Below are 23420 nucleotides of genomic sequence, written 5' to 3' on the forward strand. Positions count from 1 at the left end.
GCTCCTATGGCAGCAGCAAGCACACAGCTTCCCCTTTGCAAAGCTCTGGGATAGAAGATTAAATAGAAAAATTAATAATGTTTTATCATCAAAAAATTTAAAGCATAAATTTCTTTTAAAAATAACCTGGCATGGTGGTGCACGCCTTTAGTCCCAGCACTCGGGAGGCAGAGGCAGGCGAATCGCTGTGAGTTCAAGGCCAGCCTGATCTACATAGTGAGTTCAGGTCAGCTGGGACTACAGGGAGACTCTGTCTCCAAAAAGAGAAAAAAAATAAAAATAAACAAAAATAAAACAGCAAATGTAATCTTCACCTCAGAGGGAAGGGAGAATGAAGACCTTGGTCTTGTGCAGATCCACCCAGGGCTGTGGTCTTTACTGGGTAGATGACAGCCCCACCAGCCCCACCTGAGGGAAGGTGGTGACATGGTCCCATGAGTGGGACACAAAGCTGCTGAGGTAACTGACATGGGCCTCCTGACAAAAAAAAGGGCTGACATAACAAGTTATCTTCCCAGCAAAGTAGCAGGATGGTCTTTCAAAATTTAATATAACTGATTATATCTGGCAGATAAGCGTTGACAGAAACCTCTTTGTCTACCCTGTGAGAAGCAAATCTAATATTCTCTGGTTTTAGCAAATTTCAAGGTATCTTTTCCCGTCATGCTAATGAGGAAATGGCTTTCTTAAGTAGGAGCTTTACAGAGGAACAGATGAAAACAGAGGCCTTGAAAACCATCAAGATGGCCTGCAGGGTTCCCGGGTCAATTGTTGCTGGGTCACTGAAAAGCTGTTTGTTACCTTGGGCAAATGAGCTGGCGTGTCTTTACCTCGGTGTCCTGGTAGAATGAGTGGCCAACTGAGCTCGAGCGCTTAGACTCAGCCAGACATGGGGCAAATGCTGAACTAATGCAAAGGGGCTTTCTACGCTGCTGTGTTTTCAGGAGAGCTGAGCTATGAGCGACTTGGCAGGACACCACGAGGGCAGGAGACTTGCTGTAGTACTTGGTCACTCCCCCTGCCTTCCAGACCTGTTTTGCCACAGCTATGTTCCTGCTGGGTAGTGGCATCAGCCTGGCTCGAATCCTGACACCACTCAGCCTCCATGGTGTCACTAGCTGTAGATGTCTCACCATCTACCATTGGTTTCCTCAACCCTATGCACATGACCCTAGAGTCCCTGCAAGGATACCCCTTTGAAAGATAGCATCGTTTCTGATGAGAATCTGTGTGTGTGTGTGTGTGTGTGTGTGTGTGTGTGTGTGGTGTATGCATGTATGTATACCCATGTTTATGTGTGCAGGCATATGTGTGTGGGGGTGAGCAAGCACATGTGTACATAAGCATGTGTAGGACCAAGATAGATGGTAAGAATCATCCTCAATCACATTTCTACCTTATTAATGAGGCAGAGCCTCTCAGCCAAACCCAGAGCTCATTGATATGGCTAGTCTCACCAGCCAGCTTGCTCTGAGGATCCTGTCTCTGCATTCTGAGGCTGAAATTACAAGCAGGCTGCCACACCCACTTGACATTTTATGTGGTGTCTGTGGATCTGAACTCCAGAATTCACAGCTCTGTAACCACCAAGCCGTCTCCCCAATCCCTCCAACCAGAACTATGATAAAAAGGGAAGGAGCCTGACACAGGAGCGGCCCCCACTGCTCACTCACCAAGAGCTGTGATGGAGACATGGGTGCTGGCACGGCGCTCGCCCACAACCTGCCACTCGCCATCCACAGCCCGTACCCATTCCGTCACATGGCATTCGTACTGGCCCTCGTCCTCTTTCCTGCTGTTGAAGATGCCCAGGCTGAAGGAGTTGGGCTGCACCTGCTCCATCTGGATGCCGCCAAAGCTGCTGCGCTCCCAGTACGATGAGCCTGGCTGCATGGTGCCATCCCGGTCTAGCCACATGATGTTGCTGCGCCGGTTCTGCCTGTCCACAAGCTGCCAGATGACAGAGAAGCGGCCCTGCAGCCTGCCTGCTGTGCGGACACTGCAGGAGAAACGCAGGTCCTCTCCCTCGAGGATGACGCTGGCATTGCTGGCCACCTCCACGGAAATGCTGCTCTCTGGGGAGAGGAGAGAGTGCCACGCTGGGGGTTTATGGTCTCCATGGCGCCCTCCCCAAGGATGCCACAGGAAGATGGGTACAAACAGAATCAAGTGAGTCTGACAGTGAGCTCAGAGGATTCAGAACACTTGGACACTTACTGCTTCAGGATCTGGCTGGTTCTGGGCATTGCTCCCTAGAGGTGATAGCCTAGGATGCTCTTTGCTTTGTGTAGAGGGCTGGGATAATGAGATCCTAAGACCTAAGAATGAATTGGAGCTGAGAAATAGAATGGCATGGTGTTCAGGGCACAAAATAATATATGGTATATGTAACCTGCTCAGCTAAAGTTCAGGGCTTCCAACGTGGATTTTCAGCATGAGGAATAACTCCCCAACACTGCTGCACCTTAATCTTCTACCACTTGGTGCTATAGCAGTCAAATAAAAGCTAAGCATCCTCAACGTACCATTTGAGTCCTTCAGGGGAATATTAGGAAGGAGAAAAAAATGCCAGGAAGTGCTTGAAAGATAGTGTGTGCTTACATGTGGATAATGGAGCACAGATGGTTTCATTTCACAGACTGCATGGAAAGTGAGCTTTCATGCTTTTGTTAACATAGGAGAATGAGCCCTAGCCAGTGGCTCACCATCTACACCCCTCTCCCCCTATCCTCACTCAGCCCCAGGGTGCCTCTGCTCCCTACCTGGAAACCCTCTACCAACCAAAGCTTGGGCTAAGGACCCCACTCTTTCTCCTCCTTAGTCTAGCCTTTGCCATTTAGCTGACTGAGTTAGATCATTTAACTGGATGATTTAAACTCACAAGCCCCAGTTTCTTCTTTTCTGTAGGATGCTATTTTAATTTTTTAATGTATTTTTGTTTATACGTACACACGCACGCGCACGCATGTGTGTGTGTGTCTGTGTGTATCTGTGTGTCTGTGTATAAGTGTATGTCACAGGTGTACAGATGCCCAAAGAGGGCAGAAGAGGGTGCTGGAGTCCCTGGAACTGATGTTATGGGCAGCTTCAAGTCACTGGATATGGGTGCTGAAAACTGAGCTCTGGTCCTCTGCAAGAGCAGCATAGTGCTCCTAACCACTGAGCCATCTCTCCAGCCTATTTTTGATTTTTAAGAGATTAAAAAGTAAATGAGATGATGTACACGGATTACTTAAATATATAGTATGTTTTCAAAAGATGGTCGCCACGATCATGATTAATTTTACTATTCTCAGGAATTTTCTGTCTTTATCAACAGTATGGATATGACTATCTTGATTATTCATATATTATTTTGTATAATTACCTATATTGAGTTCAAAGACCTCAGAAGTATTAAAGAACACAAAACATAGCGCCATAATCAATTTGGATCCAATTTTCTGGGCTTCACTCACAATCAATTAAATCAAATCCCAGATTAAGCAGCACACCCAGTTACTGAGGGAAGCGCACATACATACAATGAGGCATTTGGATCGATCTTTTCTCCCCATTATCCCCACAGGCAGAAAGAAGCGAAGATGAGCACCGAGCTCAGTGTCTAGCTTTTGTCAGAGAGGATCTCTGGCTACACGTTCCGGATTTGCTTGTTTCACAGGAGAGAATTCTGGACAAGGTAGGGAATGGCAGTTTTCCAGGAGGGCAGCCTGCCCAAGAGTCCTCGAAAGGTGATTCATGGATGATCCTGCAAAGCCAGCATCCAGAGCACCAGAGGTTAACAGAGCAGGTTCCTGTCTCCTGACTGGAATCCTGGGGTTCTGACTGTCTATCCAAGCTTCAATTTCTCGTGTGCAAAGCAGAGACATTGATTGTGACTTCTTAGGGTGAGACACCAAGATTAATGAGCTCTCTCTCTCTCTCTCTCTGGGGGAGGGCAGCACTGAGAATTATCATGGGGCCTCATGCATACCAGGCAGATGAGCTACATACAGCCCTGACCCCTCTTCGGATCATTAGTAATAACAGTAGCCCTCTTCAGGTTCAATATTCTTCCTCACTGCTGTCAATTCCAAGAGACTAAAGGAGCAGCTTCAGCACTGAGGAAAGAAATCATTTTGCTTGTCTTAAGCAGAAGAATGACTTATAGGACATCAGTCCCATGGCATACCGTCCCCCCAGTGGACCCTTATGGATGTTCTGTTTGGAGGAAGCCTGAAAAATCCAGTTAAAAGAAAAGCCTTCCGGCATCGAGGCAGAGGGCAAATGCAGACCTGGCGTTGTGGTGCCCACTGTAACTATATCTACAGGTTCTCAGGCTTATGAAAAGGCAGCCAACAAGTTAAAATTCTCCTGACTAAATGAAAACTAGGACAGAACTAATGAGAATCTGACAGCATGTTCACAAATGCAATTTCCAATCGGAAGGCTGCTGGTGGAGCACAGGCTAAGCGCAGAGCAGTGGATTTGGAGTTAGAGCGAATGCTCCTGTTGCAATTGCAAGCTCAACCACCAACTGAACAATGGGCTCAGTCACCGTCCTGCTTGGTGCTCTGACTTCTTTGTTTACAAGATCGATGTAACATTGGCCTGGACAGGGATTGGAGGGTTGATAGCAGAAAGGATAATTTATGCAGAAGCACTTTGGGCTCTTAGAAGGAAAAGAGCCAGAATTAGAATCCAGGGTATTATCACCATTACCGAAGGGATTGTTGTTGTTATCAAGCAGACTTACCCAAGTGGCCTTGGGGCAGGATCTGGTGGTGCTGGGGGACTTTAACTACCCAGTTATCTGCTGGAAAAGCAATACAGCAGGCCACAGATCATCAAACAGGTTCTTAGAAGGGTTGGGGGAAATCTTTTAGTACAAAAGATACAGGAAGCAAACAGCGTGGGCTGCCTCTCACTCCATCCTTATGAAACAATGAGGAATTAGTTGTAGGTTTAAAAGTAGAGTCCAGTCCGAGGTTAAGGCAGGCACAGGAAAACGATATAGAGTGTGGGCATTCCATCTAACAGGCTCAACTGTACAGAGACTCAGCAAGCACCTAATCTATGCCAAGCAGCATGCATTACAAGAAAAGAAATAAAAGAAGTTAAATTCAAGGTTACTAGTGTGTGTGTGTGTGTGTGTGTGTGTGTGTGTCTGTGTGTTCAAACTATGAGTTTGATAGAAAGCAATCCTGTTGATGAAAAAAGGAAAAAAAGAGCAGCAGGCCTCCTCTATCTATTTTGAACTTCACACTTAAGGAGAAATATTTCAAATACTTCAAAATATAAATAAAATGTAAAGAATCATTACAAGGCTAAGAGTAAGAACAGTCTGAGCAGCTGAGAAAAGGTTAAAGGTTAGTTTTTAAACTGGATCATCTTGCTTAAAATCAGAGCATTGTAAGTTTTCATTATCTTTTTCTGAAAACAGAACTATGTGAGAAAGGAGATTAATAAGAACATCTTGACGCTATGGATATTTAAACACAACATGCACACACACACACTGGTTATCTCTGGAGTCCCCAGGAAAAGTTGCCCCCACCCTGACAGCACCAGCGCACATGGGGGGCAGGGCCTGGAGCAGCCTTCCAGAAGCCTAAGCTCTCAAAGCATGCTCCAGGAAGACAGAGACCCCCATCCACTAACTGCTTTTTGTGCACATTAGGATGAACCGAGTGCCTCATGCACACTGGCAAGGGCTCTATCACCCACTGATATTTAACAATGCAATTTCAGTATGGAAGAGACAACTAGGGAAATGTCCACGTTTATACCTAGAAAAACCCAGACGTCAAATCCTTCTTAATAATGCAATTGATGATTTAAAATCCTCCCATAATAGATGAAGTCTCCTTAAGTAGATTTCAAGACAGGTCTCTACCTACTTCTGGGATTTAATTCCTCCAGAGGAGCAAATGACTTCCTGGTTTTCCTCCAAGCTGAGTTGGCACAGCTGATGTTTACACTCAGTGGCCTGGCCTCAAGTTTGAGGGCACCATCTCTAGCCCTAGACATATCCCTGCTGCTCTGAAGACCTAGGGGCTGCTAAGTGTGGGCGGGTGGGCTGGAGTAGGTGGAGAGGCCCACGCTTTCTCTCTCTGGTAGCCTTATTCCCAATTCTGCCCCCTTCTCCAATAGCTATTCTCTCTCCCCCTACTTCTCCATTGCTCCAGAAACCAAGGGAGGACAAGCGAGTGACGCATCTCTACTTACTGAGGGGGAGGACCATGATAGGTATGTTCTTGGGACGCTTGCTCTCCTTGTCGATGAACTCGCCAGTGACTGTCTTCTCTCGCTCGGTCACACGACAATTGTATTTTCCACTATCTTCCTGGCGGAGGTGGTAGATCTTCAGCACAAAGACACTGTCACTCTCTTTGGACACCTTAAGCTGTCCCTTGGCTTCTCGGTGAGCAAAGTCGCTGTTGAGGACCGGCACAGCATTAGGCCCCATGCTGGCGATGAGTGAGCTGTTGAATGCCCAGGAGACAGCAAAGTACCGGTCAGGAATGTTCTGAGCCTCAAGGATACATCTGAACTCCACCGGCTCACCCACTGTATGCAGTCGCTTGTCTGTTTCCAGCCGGACAGTGAATTCTTTGTCTGAGAACACAAACAAACCAGATGCATTTTGAGTGAATAAGAGCCACAGCTCACCAAATTACACAGCAAATCCCTATTTCTCTGACCTTCTTTATGACAATAACTACAGAAAAGGCTCCACAACATTTATCCTGAAAGAAAATCCAATTCAAGCCAAGGCTACATGAGGCTCAAAGAAACCCTTGAATATCACAGACCCCAGTCAAATCCAGAGTGTCTGAGGAGCTTACTATTCCCATCTAGACCAACAAGGCTCTGTTTGAGGCATATGCTGCCATAGATTAGACTGTCAGCACCCAACAGTCAGGCCAAGTATCACTTAGATGGCAGATCACAAAGGTCTAGCCTGATAATGCATACCCAGACCTCTGCTAATACAACACAGTTACAAGTATTTCAGCAGATATTGTAGGACTCCCTTTACAGAAGTCTGTGTGGCAAAATTAGAGTGGGTTATATGCTGACCCCAATCCTAATCAACACTCAGATGAATATACTAAGGTTTTCTCTCTACCCTCATGAGAACACTGAAAATCAGACATGCACAAGATACATTAATGGCATCACATGGGAAAAATAAAAAGCAATGTCTTTCCACCAGCTTATCACCTGCTGGGTCAAATGGTGAAGGAATCAGGTAGGTACTTTTCCAAGAGTTAGCATCTAACCAGGCACAGCAGGAGATCCAAGCAGGGCTTGTTCCCATGATCAGCATTGCAATACTCCATGGAATGGTACTCAGTGACTCTCAACTCATGAGACAGACCCATGATCTCAAGAGGCACCCATTGCAGAAGTGAAGGGAAAAGGAGTTGAGGGTGGGAGGAAATGAAATGATCTCCCCTTGTTATGGGAGGATGCCAAAGTCTCCACTCCTTCTAGTTCTTGCTCTGTTCCCTCACAGAAAATATGGAAGAAAAAGTCACATCACAGTGATGTGTAACTTCTTGTGGATCCATCAGCCTCAACCATAACTGCCTTCCCTCTCTGGTCTTTCTAGGCCATTACCACCACCTTCACGCCCCACACCTTGGCTATCCTCAACCCAATCCACACGCTCTTCAAGCAAGTGAGAATCCTGTTTTCCTGTGGAAACAGATCACAGCGAGTGAACTGCCTGAATGCTTCTCTTCAACCCAACTCAGCTTTTACCCCTCTGTCCTTCATCCTCTCCTTCTCACATAGGCCAGTGTCTTGCCCCAGACACCATTTCTACCCCTGTAAAGGACTAGCTCCTCCCTGTATTACCCACACTTACTGACAGAGCAACACCCCCTGCCCCACCTCACCAACACCTCCAATATGTCAGCTGCTGCCACCACTTCCGCTTTCCAAGTGACCAGTCCTGGGAGACATGGGCAGAAAGCAAAAGGCTTTTCTCTACCACTGCCTGTTAGAGGAACTGTCTGCTAGATGAGACTGTGCCCATGTTATGCACTCTGTTATTAGTCTCTGGTCAAACCAAAAAGTACTGTAATTCACGACCCTTATCAATGCTAAAAGGGTACTCCCTCCACATGAGAGCCAGCATGCCAGGGGAGTCTGGACCTCAGACCTTCTCATCTGTCCCAGGCGAGGCTGGAGACCCCTGGGGCTTTCCTCTCTTGGCAGCCCAAGATAATGTTCATCACACAGAATCCCCCATGCTTCCTGTGGCCTTCACATTCCTTGGCTGAAGATGCAAACCATATCTCCTGCTTATGCCCATCCACCTGAATCTCTGGAATCTGGCTTATGTTTTTTCTAGTACTCTGCTCTCCTTAGCTCACAGAAATGTGGCTTCTGGCCATCTGTCCACAAGTTATTGACCTAGTGGATGCCACCCATGATTCACCCAACCCTCATCTTCCCAAGTGAGCTCTGGCCTGTGGGACTGCTCTCTTCCCTTGGTTCCGAGACACCCTCTCTCCCACATCTCTTCTGCCTCGAAAGACCACTCAGCTCCTCTCATGATACGACCTAGTCTCTGACCACATCCTACTGCTGGGAATCTCTTGAGCCTGCTCCTGTTCTTGTCCCATGGGCTTTCCTGAGCCCTCCTCACTCACAAGTTCAGACTCTAACAGCTCCAGGTCCGATGACACAATGGATGTGTCACATTAAGAGCATCTCTGAAAGTCTGCTTACAGGGTGGATTCCTTGACTAAAATTTACAAAAACAAAAGAAAAACCAGTGCTGCCACTCTCAGGGAAGCAGATGTTCTCATGACCCTTCCTTTTCCCTTTCCTTCCCACAGCTCAGGGAACCACAGGAGCCACGTCCAGCCCATCCTCAGGACTCCCAGCAAGCTTCCTCCTTCCATCAGACTCTCTATCCTTCTGCCTACAGCATAGGGTATTCCCTCCCAGGCCACTGCCATGGCCCTGCCTAGGCCATATAAGTTCTTTCCCATCTGGTCTCTTGACTTCACACTTAAGTCTATCTGATTGACCTTCACATGGACTTCTGGGTTCTTCCTTCTAAATCCCCAATCAAGTAGTGTCACTTCCTGATTAAAAAATCTCTATTCTCGGGGCTGGAGAGATTGCTCAGTGGTTAAGAACACTGGTTGTTCTTGCAGAAAACCCAGGTTCGAATCCCAGCACCCACATGACAGCTAACAACTGTCCATAACTCCAGTACCAGGAGATCCGCCAGCCTCTTCTGACCTCCGCCAGCATTGCATGACACAGGTGCACTTACCTACATGCAGGCAATATTTTATAAATAAAATAATAAATAATAATAAAATAAAATAATAATTCTCTACCCTACCACTGCCTGCAGAGCGTGTCTTCAAACTTCATTAGGTGGCTTGAGGTGAGAGGACTTCCTTCATGTAAAAATCTTTTGCTGCCCAATATGGCAAAGAGTGGGTGGAAGCAAGAAGGGAGCAGACATGTGTGTTCCCTCCACCTCTTGGTGCATGCATGTGAGCACGCGCACTCATCCAGGTGACCTCTCAGGTTCTCCAAAGGGCTACTGTGGTTCCAAGAAGAACAGCTCAATTTCTGGTCTGCAGGGTCGAGTCCATAATTCCACCTCCAAGTATACAGCTACAGGACACCCTCTCCTTCTCCACCACTCCATCTAGAACTCAGCACCTAGTTACTTGACCTATCTCTGCTTGCCAGCAATCAAATGACTCGTGTCATGCTTTTCCTGCTGCTGCTTGACACAGCTCACCAAATTTACTGAATTTTCTTAGATTTGCCTTAGTAGCTGTCTTGTCCAGGAAGAACCTTCAGGCACAGTATTCTAAAGTTCTCTATGCAGACACTACCACAGCACTTAGCACCCTAAGTGCACAGACCTACGTTACTCATCTTGGTGTCCCCTGACACCTCACACCACACCTTCCGTGCTCTAAAGCCTGATGAATGCTCACTGAAAAGAACATGAAAAGTCAGAGCTAAGCCTGACGAGGACACACAATGAAGTCATCAACTTTGTTTTATTTCCCATTAAAATTTTCCTTTGCTGGCTTAGTCTGGATACATTTATGGGCAAATTCAAAATGTCCTAATTCCAAACGGGTAAGATTAAAATAAAGAAGATTAACTGATGCAACCTAATTTAGAAGCATCAGGACTTAAACTTTGGTCCAGACTTTTGATGCTGATCTTAAAGCTGACCCAGGAAGGAGAATGACAAACAGGAACTAAAGCTTCTTTGGTAGACTTCTTAATACTAGAAGATCCAGAAGCTACTAAAAGCCCAGGATCCTAAGAGTTGGATCCAATATGCCCTTCCCATCCGGGAACCCAACCTTCTGGGAAAAGCTCTCACATCCATTAGGTATCCAGAGAATCCTCTCAGCCCTCTGGGGCTGTGCTAGATAAAATGGAGACACGGTAAAAGGAAGAATCACCTCGGAAATGTGTCAGAAATCCAGCCATCCAGATCCCACCCCAGGAGCCCCTGAGTGGAAACCTCAGGGATGAGTCAGGAAGCGTATCTTAAGTAAAGCTGAGGCACTGTTCTCAAACATCAGAGCACCCACTCAAGAACCAAGACGACCCACGAACAGGACAAGGAGATCAAGACAACTCCTGACTCCCATCTGTCACCACAAACTTCCACTCCCCTCACCTGGACCAACAGCCCTTAGCAGAGGGAAGAGTTATCACAAAGAAAGGCCCTCTAGTCAGCTCAGGACCAGCATGACGGCCACCCTCCAACAACTGTCCCAGGGACCAATGGCCCAGCCCTGCTGAAGTAGCTGGCAACAGCTGTCAGCTCTGACCTGAAACTCCATAGGTTCACGAGCCTGGAGTGGAACCTGGGGTCACAGGAGACACTAAGAGACGCTGGGGAGGGCTTCAGCTTGCCAGGCCCCCATCACTACCTCAGCCCTAAACACATTATTCAACATCCTCAAGGACTCCACCCAGATCTTCCCTTGAGAAAGCATCCACAATAGAACCCAGTACTCTGCACTGGCCTTACCAGCATACACTGGGTCCATACCACAGAGTACTCTACACTTAGCATGCTTACCTACAAAGTGGGAAAGCCAATACAACTCATCTCACAGAAATAATGCTGGCAATATATGATAAAGCATTTTAGAAATTATGAAAAAGAGCACAACATGAATATTAATATAAAAATAATGGTATAAGCCAAAATTCTCCATTTTACACCTCCAATGGAAACCTCATCGTCTCAAATGTCTTCTATGATGTTATCGAACCGCAGGGTTGAGGAAGCAACCATGGCTAACAGGAAAGGGAACCCAAAGTTATGAGACACAAATGTTTTCTGTGAAATCTTTCAATTTTTTAAAATGAATTTCTTATTGTAAGTAAAGAAAACATGACAATGAACAGGGGCCGGTATGAACAGCATTGTCCAGGGATCACTGGAAGGTCAGGCTGTGCACCCCTCTGTATTCTTCAGCCTGGGACACAAACATCCGCAACCTCACCTGAATCCCTACTGTACAGTTACCATCATCAAAGGTGTCCTTACTCCCTTACTCCCTCCCAGTGTCTGAGTCCCCACCAGCTAGAGAACAAGAGGCTCAGAGAGACTGACCGGTAGGCTGGATGTTGACTACAGCACCCTCAGAGCGCTTTCGGGTCATGGCGTACCATGACCCATCTGGATCCTGGATCCACTCAGCGGCCTCACAGTAGAACTCTCCCTGGTCGGAAGGCTGCAGGTGGAAGATGGTAAGGCGGAAGGTGGTCCTCCCCAGCTTGTCCAGCCGCACCTCTCCCAGGCTCTGCCTCTGGGCATATTCGCTGCTGGAGTGAAGGATGAAGTCTCGACTCAGGGAAATGACCTCCACCGGCCTCTCACCACCCTTCTGCCGTAGCCAGGCTACAGACAGATGGCTGTGCTGGATGGTCTCTGTGGCCACCTCACAACTGAGCTCCAGTGGGTCCTGCTCTACTTTGTGCAGAGTCTGGGGGATGGCCGTGGTCTGCAGAGAATCTGGAATCACTGTAACACAGAATGTCCACAGGGAGGAAGGTTACAGAACCACAGAATCTGAGACTCACCTTCTGGGAGGCAAGACCCCCATTCCACGTAGGCACCACTGTAACTGCCTCAACAGTCAGTCTCTGAAAAACAAGTCAAGCCAGAGATAACCTCAAAAGACACATAAGTCAAGGAACAGTTGTCCATTATGATACCTAATTGGGGCATGGGGGGGCCTACTTGGGGATTTTTTTTTTAAGGCAAGTTCTCCCTGTAGCCCTGACTGACCTGGAACTTGCTATGTAGACCAGGCTGGTCTTCAACTCACAGAGATCCAATTCATAGACTTCTACCTGCCTCTGCCTCCTGAGTGCTGGGATTAAAGGCGCACGCCACCCACACTTGGCTTGCTTAGGATTTTAATAATACTCAAGAGCAAAGATGGATTGTCTTTCGACAATTTAACATAACAAAGGAACACTCTGAAAACACTGTAAGAATCATTTTCTTTGAGGTCTAATAATGCATTGCTGGTTTTGGTACTGCTTTGAGATACTTTAACCTCATTCTGACTAAACTGCAGTGGCTGGTTTTACATTCCTACATAGCACACTCTCTTTTCCTTCTCCTCAGCCTGCTCTCCCACATTCCAGTTTACTTCAGCAAGATGTTGCCCTTAGAAGGTTATGGAAAAGAAAAAAAAATTGGAAAGCGTGAATAGAGAAAACCATCATAATCTTCCCTTCTCTGGCCCTGTACTGAGGACAGAACCTAGGGTCTCAGGTATGCTAGGAAAGTGCTATACCACTGAGCTACAATCCTAGCCCCAGCTCCTTAATTCTGAGACAGGGTCTCATTATGTTGCCCAAACTGGCCTTGAACTTATGATCCTCCTGCCTCAGCCTTCCAAGCAGCTGGATTATAGGCCTGCACCAACAGGTTGGACCTGTGCCTCTATGTATCTATCATCTTTCTTTATATCTTTCTTCCTTCCTTCCTTTTTTTTTTTTTGATACAGGGTTGCATTATGTAGCCCTGGCTGGCCTAGAACTCATATATAGACCAGGCTAGCCTTGAACTCACAGAGTCCTATTTCTAATAAGTTAATTTTCACATAATTCATCAGACAAAAGTGGCCCACGGTGAAAGGAAACCAAAGCACACAGATGACTGGCAAACGCAGACCCTGCTCTGTGTCCAACGAATGGAGTTTTATCCTGACCTTCCATCTTTCTGGAAACTAAATGTCACCTACTCTATGCCACACACCTCTATGTGACAAAGGCACTCTAGTAACAACTAAGGCGTGCTTTTTCCCTATACTCATCTTAAAGTCTTCTTTTTTAGGATAGAGGCTCATTACAGAAAAGAAAAATAAGCAAGGTGAGTATAAAGAACTGCCGATACTCCCTACTTAATTTTGATAATAAAAGGTATAAATCGGAACTTGGATTTAAAAGGAAAAAAGAGAGCAGGCTTGCTACTGTCCACCCTTCCTCGCTGGTGACAGGTGGCCAGGGATGTCCACACTTAAAGCTCCCCACACCTCTTGTTTATACCTCTATCGTGCAGGAAGCATTAAGAGACAGGTAGGGGGCTGGAGCAATGTCTCAGTGGTTAAGAGCACCAGCTGTTCTTGTAGAGGACCTGGGTTCAATTCCCAGCACCCATATGACAGTTAACAACCATCTATAACTCCAGTTCCAGGGGATCTGACACCCTCTTCTGGCCGGGCCTCCACAAGCATTGCAAATACATCATGCACCTACATACATGCAGGCAGAACACTCATACACATAAAATTTAAAAATTTTAAAAAACAGGTAGTTAAAACTCAGCCTGCAGCCAGGGAGGTCTTGGTGTCTGCATCCCTAATGTCCGTGCCTTGGAGAGCCTGTCTTTAGGTGTATCACTTCTGACAGGTGGAGTCCAGGGAATTTCACCCCTAAGCAGGGACCCTGGTCTGCTCATTAATTCACATTAAAGACCCTTTGAAAGCAGCGGATGCTGCAAAGTGACACCCTGAAGGTTCCCTGTCTGTCCAAGAAGCAGACCTGGTGGAGAAGAAAGCAATTACTTCTCAGCCTTTCCCTGGATTTCATTAATGAAACTCCCATCGACAGGGAAGGAGATTAAAGAACGTAACCACACCTGGGTAGCTTCTGTCACAAGCTACACTCTGTCTCCCAGGCCCATTCAAGTCCCAAAGAGAATCATTTACTAACTATTATCTGAAAATCAACTTAGTTCATTCACTAAAAAATCACTTACTACCCCTCAAAATGGTCTCATTCCCTTCTCTCTCTCTCTCTCTCCCCTCTGAGCATCTGGTACTCACTGGGTTATTTGGGCAGAAATTCTCCTGAGATTTCCCTCATGAACATTACTGCACTTGTGTAATGATCCTCCCGTTACTGTGTCTACTGTCATTTCATTGTAGCCTCTGGAGGGGTGGGTGGTAACACAGGTAGTTATCCCCGTGTCCTTACAGAGGCTTTGCCTCTCAGCTGATGTCACCTGCTTTATCTCCCATGCTACTTCTACAGATGATCACCCACCTCAGGGCCATCCTCCTGCCTCAGCCTTTAGAATGCTGGGATTCCAGGTATGAGCCCCTATCCTAGGATCTTGCTTTATATACCCCCAGAACATCTTTCACCAGCGAGAGGACTGATTAACCTCTGAGGTCCCTAACACGTACATGAGATCTTTTCTAAGTTTCAGCTTTAACCGTCTGCTATTTACAGATTGTCATAACTGGCATCAGTTGTCAACCTAACACACTCGGGAAGAGGGAACCTCAATTGGGGAATTACCTCTATCATACTAATCTGTGGGCATGTCTGTGAGGCATGTTCTTGATTGCTGAGTGATGTTAAAGGGGCCAGCCTACTGTGGGTGATGCCACCCTGGGAAGGTGGGCTTGGGCTATATAAGAAAGCAGGCTGTGCACAGGCCAGAGGAGCAAGCAGTGTTTCTTGGATGGTCTGTGCTTCAGTTCCTGCCTCCAGGTTCCTGCCCTGCCTTGAGTTCCTGCCTTGGCTTTCCTCAGTGATAGACTGTCACTTGGAAGAGTAAAACGTAAAAAAATAAAACAAAAATAAAACAACTGTTCTTCCTCAAGTTACTTTGGTCACGATGTTTATCATAGCAAGAGAAACCAAACTAATATACAAGTAAACATAGAAATCTTGTTCAATTATGTTCTTTGTTGAGTTCTAAAATATTGAGGAATCTTTTTCTCAGAGTCAAATGTCCTATGAAATAAGGCACACTGTGACAGAAGGGCCTGACACTGGCTACTTGAAAGCAGTGTCTGCTTACCCACTAGGTTCATCTTGGCACTGTAACTCCCAAAATAGCGTTCATCGGTGTTGGGCGTGTGACATTCATACTCCCCAGCATCCCGAGCCTGAAGCTCTGTGATGTGCAATAAGGCTGAGTTCCCCTGGATTCTCTCCACATAGATCTTCCCGCCACGGACACGCTGGGTATAGATGGCGTAAGGAAAGGATGAGTCCACAGTGCTGACAATCTGCACCTCTCGCTCCGGGGCAGAGGGCAGGTAAATGGACCACTGGAAGTTCTGCTCAGAGGGGCCCTGGTAGCCACTCACGTTGCACCAGATGGTGATGTGGGAGCCCTCTGTGCGGTACAAGGGTCCTTCCTGGACGGTGACCTGCCGCTGAGCTGACACCACACCTATAGAGGAGAGACACAACATGCTCGCTTAGTTCTCTGACTAAATGCAAAAAAACAGGCAACAATTTCCAGAGGGTTTGTTATTTGTGTGACACGATAGCAATATAAAAAGCTTACTGGCCCCTTTCATGGTGCTCTGTGATTTATAAATATTAATTAAAAGACCCTGTGGTAAAGTGCTGTGTCTAATTTGCATATATGGGAATTTGATCATACAAGGACATAGTTTTGTTACTTATTCAATGTTGACCCTTGTGAATTTCATTTGGTCTCTCTGTCATTTATACAGCAATTTTATATCTATTTATTAATGCTGTTTATAAAGTTTTTAATAAAATGTACAGGAAAAGCTGAATCCTTGGCACAACTCCAGGTGAAAACAAATAAAAGCGACCACCTTGCAATCTGACTCAGATTAAGCATTCCTTCCTTGATTAGCAGGCTGGCTGGAAAGTCCTTGAGTCTTTTTGCAGGGGGGCAGGCTGTGCTCTTCATTTCTAGCCCGTCCTAAGCAACATCCCCCATCCCCCATAAGTGGAGGCAAAACTGCTGCCAGTTTAAACCGAGCCACAGGAATATGAAGCAAGCAGATTCCTGCTGCCCGGTTCCCACCAGCGGACAATGGGGTGAGGGCCAGCACATATCGAGACCCAAAGCAAGACTGCCCTGGGGACCTTGGCTCTTACCAGCCCACCAAGCCTCCACCTTCTGGCACTGACATAACTCTCCAAGGTCACTTCTGCCTCTGTCTACCTTCTCTGTGTCCTTCATGTGGCATCCTCTCACAGGGACAAAGAGCAAATACAGTGACTTTAATTTGTCATTCCATACCATCTGCTATGCTTTGGACACGACTTGAGTATGTCTGCAAGGCTTCGTGTACTGCAAACTGAGCCCTCGGTGTGGTAAGCTGAGAGGTAATGGAACCTTTTATAGGTATGGGCCTAGTGCAAGGTCATGAAGTCACCCAGGGCACTGCCTATAGAAGGGACCAATGCTACAGGCTGGAGTGGGTTAGCATCACCATAAGATCACTCCCCCTTTGAACATCTTCATGCTGTGAAGCCATCTGCCATGGTCAGACGGGGCCCTCACCAGAAGCAAAAAGCATGGGGCCAACTAACAGTCTTGGACTTTCAAGTTCTGAAAAAACCTTTTAAAATAAAGTACTTGGGCTGGAGAGATGGATCAGTGGTTTAGAGGCCTGCTCTTGCAGAGGACCTAGATTCAGTTCCAGTTTCAGGGGCTCCAATGACCTCTCCTGGCATCTTCAGGCACTGCATGCATGGGTACACTTAATATACATGCAGGCAAAACACTCATAAACAAATACATAAATACTAAATAAATAAATAAATAAATAATAAAGTAGTCTTCCTTAGGCATTTTCTTACAACAATGTAAAATGGATTCATCTATGAGCACAACACTGACTCAATCTCTGGAAGATGGGAGCAGGTACACCTCTTGGCATATCCCCTAGGCATCAGCTTCATACCAAATGCCAGGCATAGCAATGTAGTGGGAAGAGCTTCTGAAGTCAGACCAGAACCAGCTGTGTCATCTCGGACAAATTGCTTTTCCTCTCCAGACCCTGATCCCCTCAACTTATAAAAAAGCTTCTAAGAAGTCTCCAGAGAGGGCTACTATGTGTCCCAATGCTGGCTTTGTCACATTAGCTGTGACCTTAGATAAGTTACTGAATGCCTATGAGCGTCAGTTTCCCCATGTGCAAAATAGGAAAAGTAAGATGTAGAAAAGACTGAATGTCTATAAAGTTCCTAGCTTGGGGCCTAGGACACAATTAGTCCTCAATAAAAGATTCAAACTGGCTAGAACACTTTATGCCTCTGAATCTAGAGACAGGCCATGACCAATACTTGCTCAAGGACATCTCAGTAGCACAGATGATGCCATGTCTTGACTGCCCACATCGACTCCCAGCTGAAGCTCCCACAGAAGCTACCCCCTTCTGCCCAGAAGAAACCTACATCAAGTGGACCCAGCTGTGTAGGCAGGATAACTCCAATCCCAGTGGGAGGCAGCTCAGACCAGCCCAGGGGGCCCTTGGGCCTTAAAGCAAACTGACCTAATCTGTAAGACAACAGTCCTCCAAAGGCCAGCTGTGTAAGGAAAGGCCCTATAGCTTTTAAATTTTCATCTGTGCAGAACCTTTTCTCCCAAACAAAGCCTTACAGGGAACCCCATCTTGATTTCAGAAGCAGAAAAACGAACACCAAATATACGTATGTATTCATATATGTATACATGCATACATATATGTATGAAATAAAAATAAATAGTATTTTTTTTACAAATGGCAGGGGCTGGGAAGAAGGCTTAGTCACTTAATGTGCTTGTCACACAAGAATAAGGGGTCCAGTTTAATCCCCAGCATCCACATAAAAAAGCCAGGTACAGTATATCCTAATACTGCAGAGGCAGAGACAGGAGATTTCCTGGGGCTTGCTGTCCAGCCAGTTAAGCCAACTTGGGGTCAGGGAGCTCCAGGTTTGTTGAGAGACCCTGGATTGAAGAATAAGGTCAAAAGTGATTGAAAGAACAACCATCCATAACTCTGGTTCCAGGGGATCCAACACCCTCTTCTGGCTTCCACAGGCATTGCATGTACACGGTGCACATACATGCAGGCAAAACACTCATACACAGGAAATAAAAATGAATAATCAAAAAGGGAAGACAGTCAACATGGACTTCTAGCCTCCATATGCATGTATATGCACGCGCGCACACACACACACAAGATGACTCAGTAGGACCAAGTGGCATGTGAACCTTATATGTTCTACTTGATGACATTCATTACTGTATTTAAAGCCATGGAGAAGGGAACTCATTAGCAATTTTCAGTATGTTAAAATTTGGCATATAACAGTAGTTATGTGTACTTTTATGACTGTTTAAATACACATATATTGTGACAGTTCAAACATTTGAGTACTCCAGGAATGCACAACACTACAAAAACAATCTAACTACAATCCTAACATTTAAGCCTCCTTAACATTTAGGTCTGCTTGGCATTTCAGTTTTCTATGACAGAACAGCCACAAGCAAGTCATGCCCACTGCAAAGAAGGCTGGGGGCAGGTCAGGGAACTCCGGCATCTTCTTTTATGGACTGCTTCCCATCACTAAACTCACACTGCATTGTCAGAGGCACCCAGGGAGGGGAAGCTTCAGAAAAGAACAGTGCCTGGATGGCCCCCATGATGTCATTGATCTCGGGTGCAGTCTGGGCAACGAAATTTTTAAATGCTTCCATGTGATCCTAAATAAATATATGGGAGCAAAAACTGTCTGCCTTGGGACTGGGGTGATGCTGTATTGGTAAAGTGTTTGCAACAAGCATGAAGGCCTGAGTTCAGATCCCCAGCACTCATGTATGTAGTGATGACGTAGCAGTGACTGACTGTAATCCCAGGGTTGGGGAGGTGCATGCACACAGGAGGATCCCTGAGCCTTCCTGACCAGCCAGTCTAGCAGAAGGAATGAGCTCCAGGTAAGGTGGGACTGGAGAAATGGCTCAGCAGTTAAGGACACCTCTACATGGTAGCTAACAATCCAGTTCCAGGAGTTCTGAGACCATCTTCTGGCCTCCACAGGCACTGCATGCATGGGTGTACTAACATGCAGGCAGAACACTCATACACATAAGATTTAAAAAGTAAATTAAAAAAAATTTAAAAGCCAGGTGCAGGGCACACACCTTTAATCCCCGTACTTGGGAGACAGGCAGGTGGATCTCTGTGAGATTGAGGCCAGCTGGGGCTACAGGGAGACCTGTCTCAATAAACAAAAGAACAACAAAAATGTGGTAGAACCTCGAAAGTAATAAGGTGGAGAGTGAACTGAGGAAGACACCTAATGTCAACCTCTGGCCTCCACATGCACATGTATACATACATACACAAAGAACTAAAGATGACTTCTATTTGCTGACACCCAGACACCCAAATGAAAGGACACATCCTAACTTAGAGCTTTCAGTAGCTTTAAGCTCCCATCTTGAAGATTCTACAACCACTGCAGTCAAGAAAGTGGAATTCTCTCTTGTCTTTCCTAGTCCATAGAAAGCAGCTGAGTCCCATCAGATACTGCCCATCATGATAATGAGTTTGGCCAGAGTGCATCCTATTTACAGACCTTACAAAAGTACTTGATCAGCGGATCATATACTCCATGCCCAAAGGTAAACACTTAAGTGTCTTGAATGAGCCAGGGCAGCAGGGTCAAAGCAACTTGTCCAGGCCAAAGCAGGTTATAATCAGTCCTGACAAATAAACACAAGACTATGCTTTGGCCACAAGTCAACCAGACTGTCTATTAAAGATCTCCTTAATTTCCCTCCTGTCCTACAAAGAGCTCTTCATCCCTGAAAATAAGGCTGGTTTTAGGAAGCAAACTTTTTTTTTTCCTGAAAGGGTCTTGCTAGATAGCCATGGCTGGTCCTGAACTTGTGGCAATCCCCCTGCCTCAGCCTCCAAAAAAAGCTGGGATTACAAGCATACACCACCATTCCCTGAAGGAAGTGTATCTTAACATAGAAATAGAAATGCATTTTCTTCTCAACAGAGTAATTCCCCTTCCATACCCTACCCTCCTTCTGTTAAATCCCTGCCTACTACACTGATTTCTGCTGCCTTCAAAGAGACCAGGTTCCCAGCTATATGAATGACTGTTATAAAATAGAATCTGGACCAACGACTTTTAACTTTGCAACCAAAAAAACTACAGTCACTGAACCATGTGCTCTTGTGACCTGGGAGCCTGACCTGGATTCCTGGGAGCTTCAATTTGCTACTAAACCCCAAGATAGGGAATGAATGTGGGTATGCTTGAGAATTAACACATCAAAGCGCTGAAAGACAACACACATCTTCATTGAAAACAATGAAGACTGAGAAGAACACTTGGCATTGTATATGAGGTGTTTTAGGTCTAGGGATGAAATGGCAAGATTGTCTGATAAATTAAGGGTGGATCTAAATTTGTAGTTCGCCAAAATTGATGTAGGGGGAAACAATTTTGAATAAAAGTATGGGTGAGGCCTGACTCCACAGCACAGTTCCAAGGGACATCTGGGCAAAAACTTAAGTTAAATGTCAGGCTGTTTTATTCAGGTATTAACTGTACTGTGGCATGGTAACACCATACCCAGCTTTGCTCAAGGCATCCGCCTGACCATCTCCCCACTTAGTTTTCAGCAGAAGTGTCCTCCCCATGAGGACTGTTTCTTTAAAAAAATAATAACTTCAGACATTCTATACACTTCAGATTACTTTGTAATAAGCAAAATATCTTTCTTCTTTAACAAGTAAAGAAAGATATAGTGTCATACGTAACTATATATAGCAGACTAGAAAGTAAACACTGGGCTGCAGAATGGTGAGTCAGTGTATTTTTTCTTTCTATTTCACTCCCTTGCAATGAGTATGAACTAAAGCTTAACCAAAAATAAAAACAATGCATTACCACTGTATAAAATTTATTCTATATTTATTATTGTAGCATACTGAATATTTGCATGTACTATGCATAACACACATATAAAATACATATATATCAAATACATAGATATTTGATCTCTGTCTCAGTTCTAAGTTCTGATCATGAATAACAAGAGGGTTTGATACCCACAGGGAGTTTCTTCCTACCAAACCAGAATTTGTGCTAATAAGACGATTCAAGGTGGGCCTTTAGAGAGTTTCCAGGGAGGAGCTAGCCATGCTTAGCAGGTTAGAAATTTCAGTACCAACCCAGACCTCCAGGAACAGGACAGAGGCTGGAGACAGAGTTCAATCACCAATGGCCAATGATTTAATGAGGCATGCCCATGTAATGAAACTTTAAGATGCCTTTGGGGTTTGTGAACACACTGTGCCAGAGGCATGGTGCCTAGGACAGGGCACAAAGGCTCTGCACTAGGGTTTCCATACCTCTTTCAGTGTGCTAAGTAGAGCTGACCTGTGTGACCACCATTGCACTTGATTTCAGGTAGATCTACCTGGCTCTCAGATCGTATACTCTATGTAATGATTCCAAAGCAGCCCACCTGAGGCTGCTGCCACCAATCAGCACTAACCTGCCTGCTGGGGACAGAGTCACCCAGAAGCCCATCTCCAACCCTAGTTAATCCTTCACATGACAGCAAGCCCAGAGGACATCCAAGCTGTAAGCTCCTGGGAGACATCAGGCTAGAACTGCCCAGGTAAGATGCTACTGAATTCTTGAGTCACAGAAGGCCTGAGAGAATGTCAATGTTTGTTGTTACTATTAGTTGGAACTAGTTTATCCTGAGCCAACTGGAAAATAGCAAAGATTCCTTCCCAGTCTAGGATTACATGTAAAACTGTGTCACATGCATATTTGTATATTCTAGGAAAAAGATGTTTCAAAAGACCCTCAAAGGGAGTCGAGACCCAAAAGACAATCACAAGCCATGACCAGTAGCCAGGCCCACAGTCTTTTAGGTCCCCAGCCACATAAACACACAATACCACTTAGGTAGTGTTCAAGATGCTGCTTGTCTAAGGATGTGCCCACATCCACTCTGCTCAAGTTCTGGTAAGGCAGGCTTGGGTGTTGTAATTCAGCAATTAATGAGCAGGGAGTGGACACCACACTGCACAATCATTTTTCAGAACATGCCTTGAGGTTCAGGGACCTACATCTCTCAGTACAGGATCCAAATTTATTTTTAAGATGCCTGAATGAGCACATTGGAGTGTCAGAAGAATGCACCTCCCAACTCTACATGGACTTCAGTGGTGGCCTCTCCACCCATCGAAGTTCATTCACCACTGTTCAACTACGTTTTGCATGTGGCTCAGACACACTGGTAGATTCAGTCAGCAAACTGCTTGCCACATGAGCATAAGGACCCAGTTTCAGTCCTCAGAAGAAAAGTTGGGCATGGTAGTATGCACTTAAAATTCCAGTGCTGGGGAGGTGGAGACAGATCCCTGGCTTTGCTGGCCAACCAGTCTAGACTGTTTGGTGATCTCCAGGCCAGTGAGAGACTTTACCTCAAAAAACAGGGTTGGGGCTGAAGAGATGGCTCAGTGGTTAAGAGCGAGTACTGCTCTTGCAGAGGACTTGAGTTCAGTTTCCAGCACCCACATAGGACAGCTCACAACTGTCTATAACTCCAGTTCCAAAGAGATCCAACACCATCTTCTGGCCTCTTCAGGCATCTGCATTCTCACATACAAACTTACACACAGACACACACATGCACATAATTAAAAATAATCTTAAAAAATGTGAATGACAGCCATGCATGGTAGCACATCCCTTTAATCCCAGCACTCGGGAGGCAGAGGCAGGTGCAGCTCTGTGAGTTCAAGCCCAGCCTGGTCTACATAGCGAGTTCCAGGCCAGCTAGGGCTACAGAGAGACCCTGTCTTTTTCAAAAAAGACTATATAAAAAATGTGAATGACACCTGAGGTTGACCTCTGGCTTCCACATGTCTGCGCGCGCACACACACGCACACACACACACACACACACGCACATAAAAATAGAACACAGGGGGCTGGAGAGATGGCTCAGCAGTTAAGAGCACTGGCTGCTCTTGTTTTTTTAAAGAGCTGTGGTGTCCCATACCTGCAATCGCAGTACACTGCGGGGAGGGGTATAGGCAAAAGGAGCAGGATTTTGAGGTTACCTATTCTACATAGTGAATTCA

The 23420-nt window shown here is 45.8% G+C and overlaps 1 protein-coding gene across 3 annotated transcripts in view; it reads right to left on the reverse strand.

Moving 5' to 3' along the window:
• The window catches only part of Igsf3 (immunoglobulin superfamily member 3), a 100158-nt gene that overhangs the window by 30286 nt on the left and 46452 nt on the right, over window positions 1-23420 (reverse strand). For 2 of the 3 annotated variants that reach the window (XM_008834029.3, XM_029564001.1), the window contains 5 exons: window positions 15332-15709; window positions 11618-12028; window positions 6208-6597; window positions 4736-4795; window positions 1674-2075 (listed from right to left, as the gene is read on the reverse strand). In XM_008834029.3, coding sequence (XP_008832251.1) covers window positions 1674-2075; window positions 4736-4795; window positions 6208-6597; window positions 11618-12028; window positions 15332-15709 — 1641 coding nt within the window. The remainder of the gene's footprint in view (window positions 1-1673; window positions 2076-4735; window positions 4796-6207; window positions 6598-11617; window positions 12029-15331; window positions 15710-23420) is intronic. The other variant, XM_008834027.3, reaches the window with a different exon arrangement.

The sequence above is a fragment of the Nannospalax galili genome, unplaced genomic scaffold (assembly GCF_000622305.1).
Source record: "Nannospalax galili isolate Female #2095 unplaced genomic scaffold, S.galili_v1.0 scaffold475, whole genome shotgun sequence".
Taxonomy (NCBI): domain Eukaryota; kingdom Metazoa; phylum Chordata; class Mammalia; order Rodentia; family Spalacidae; genus Nannospalax; species Nannospalax galili.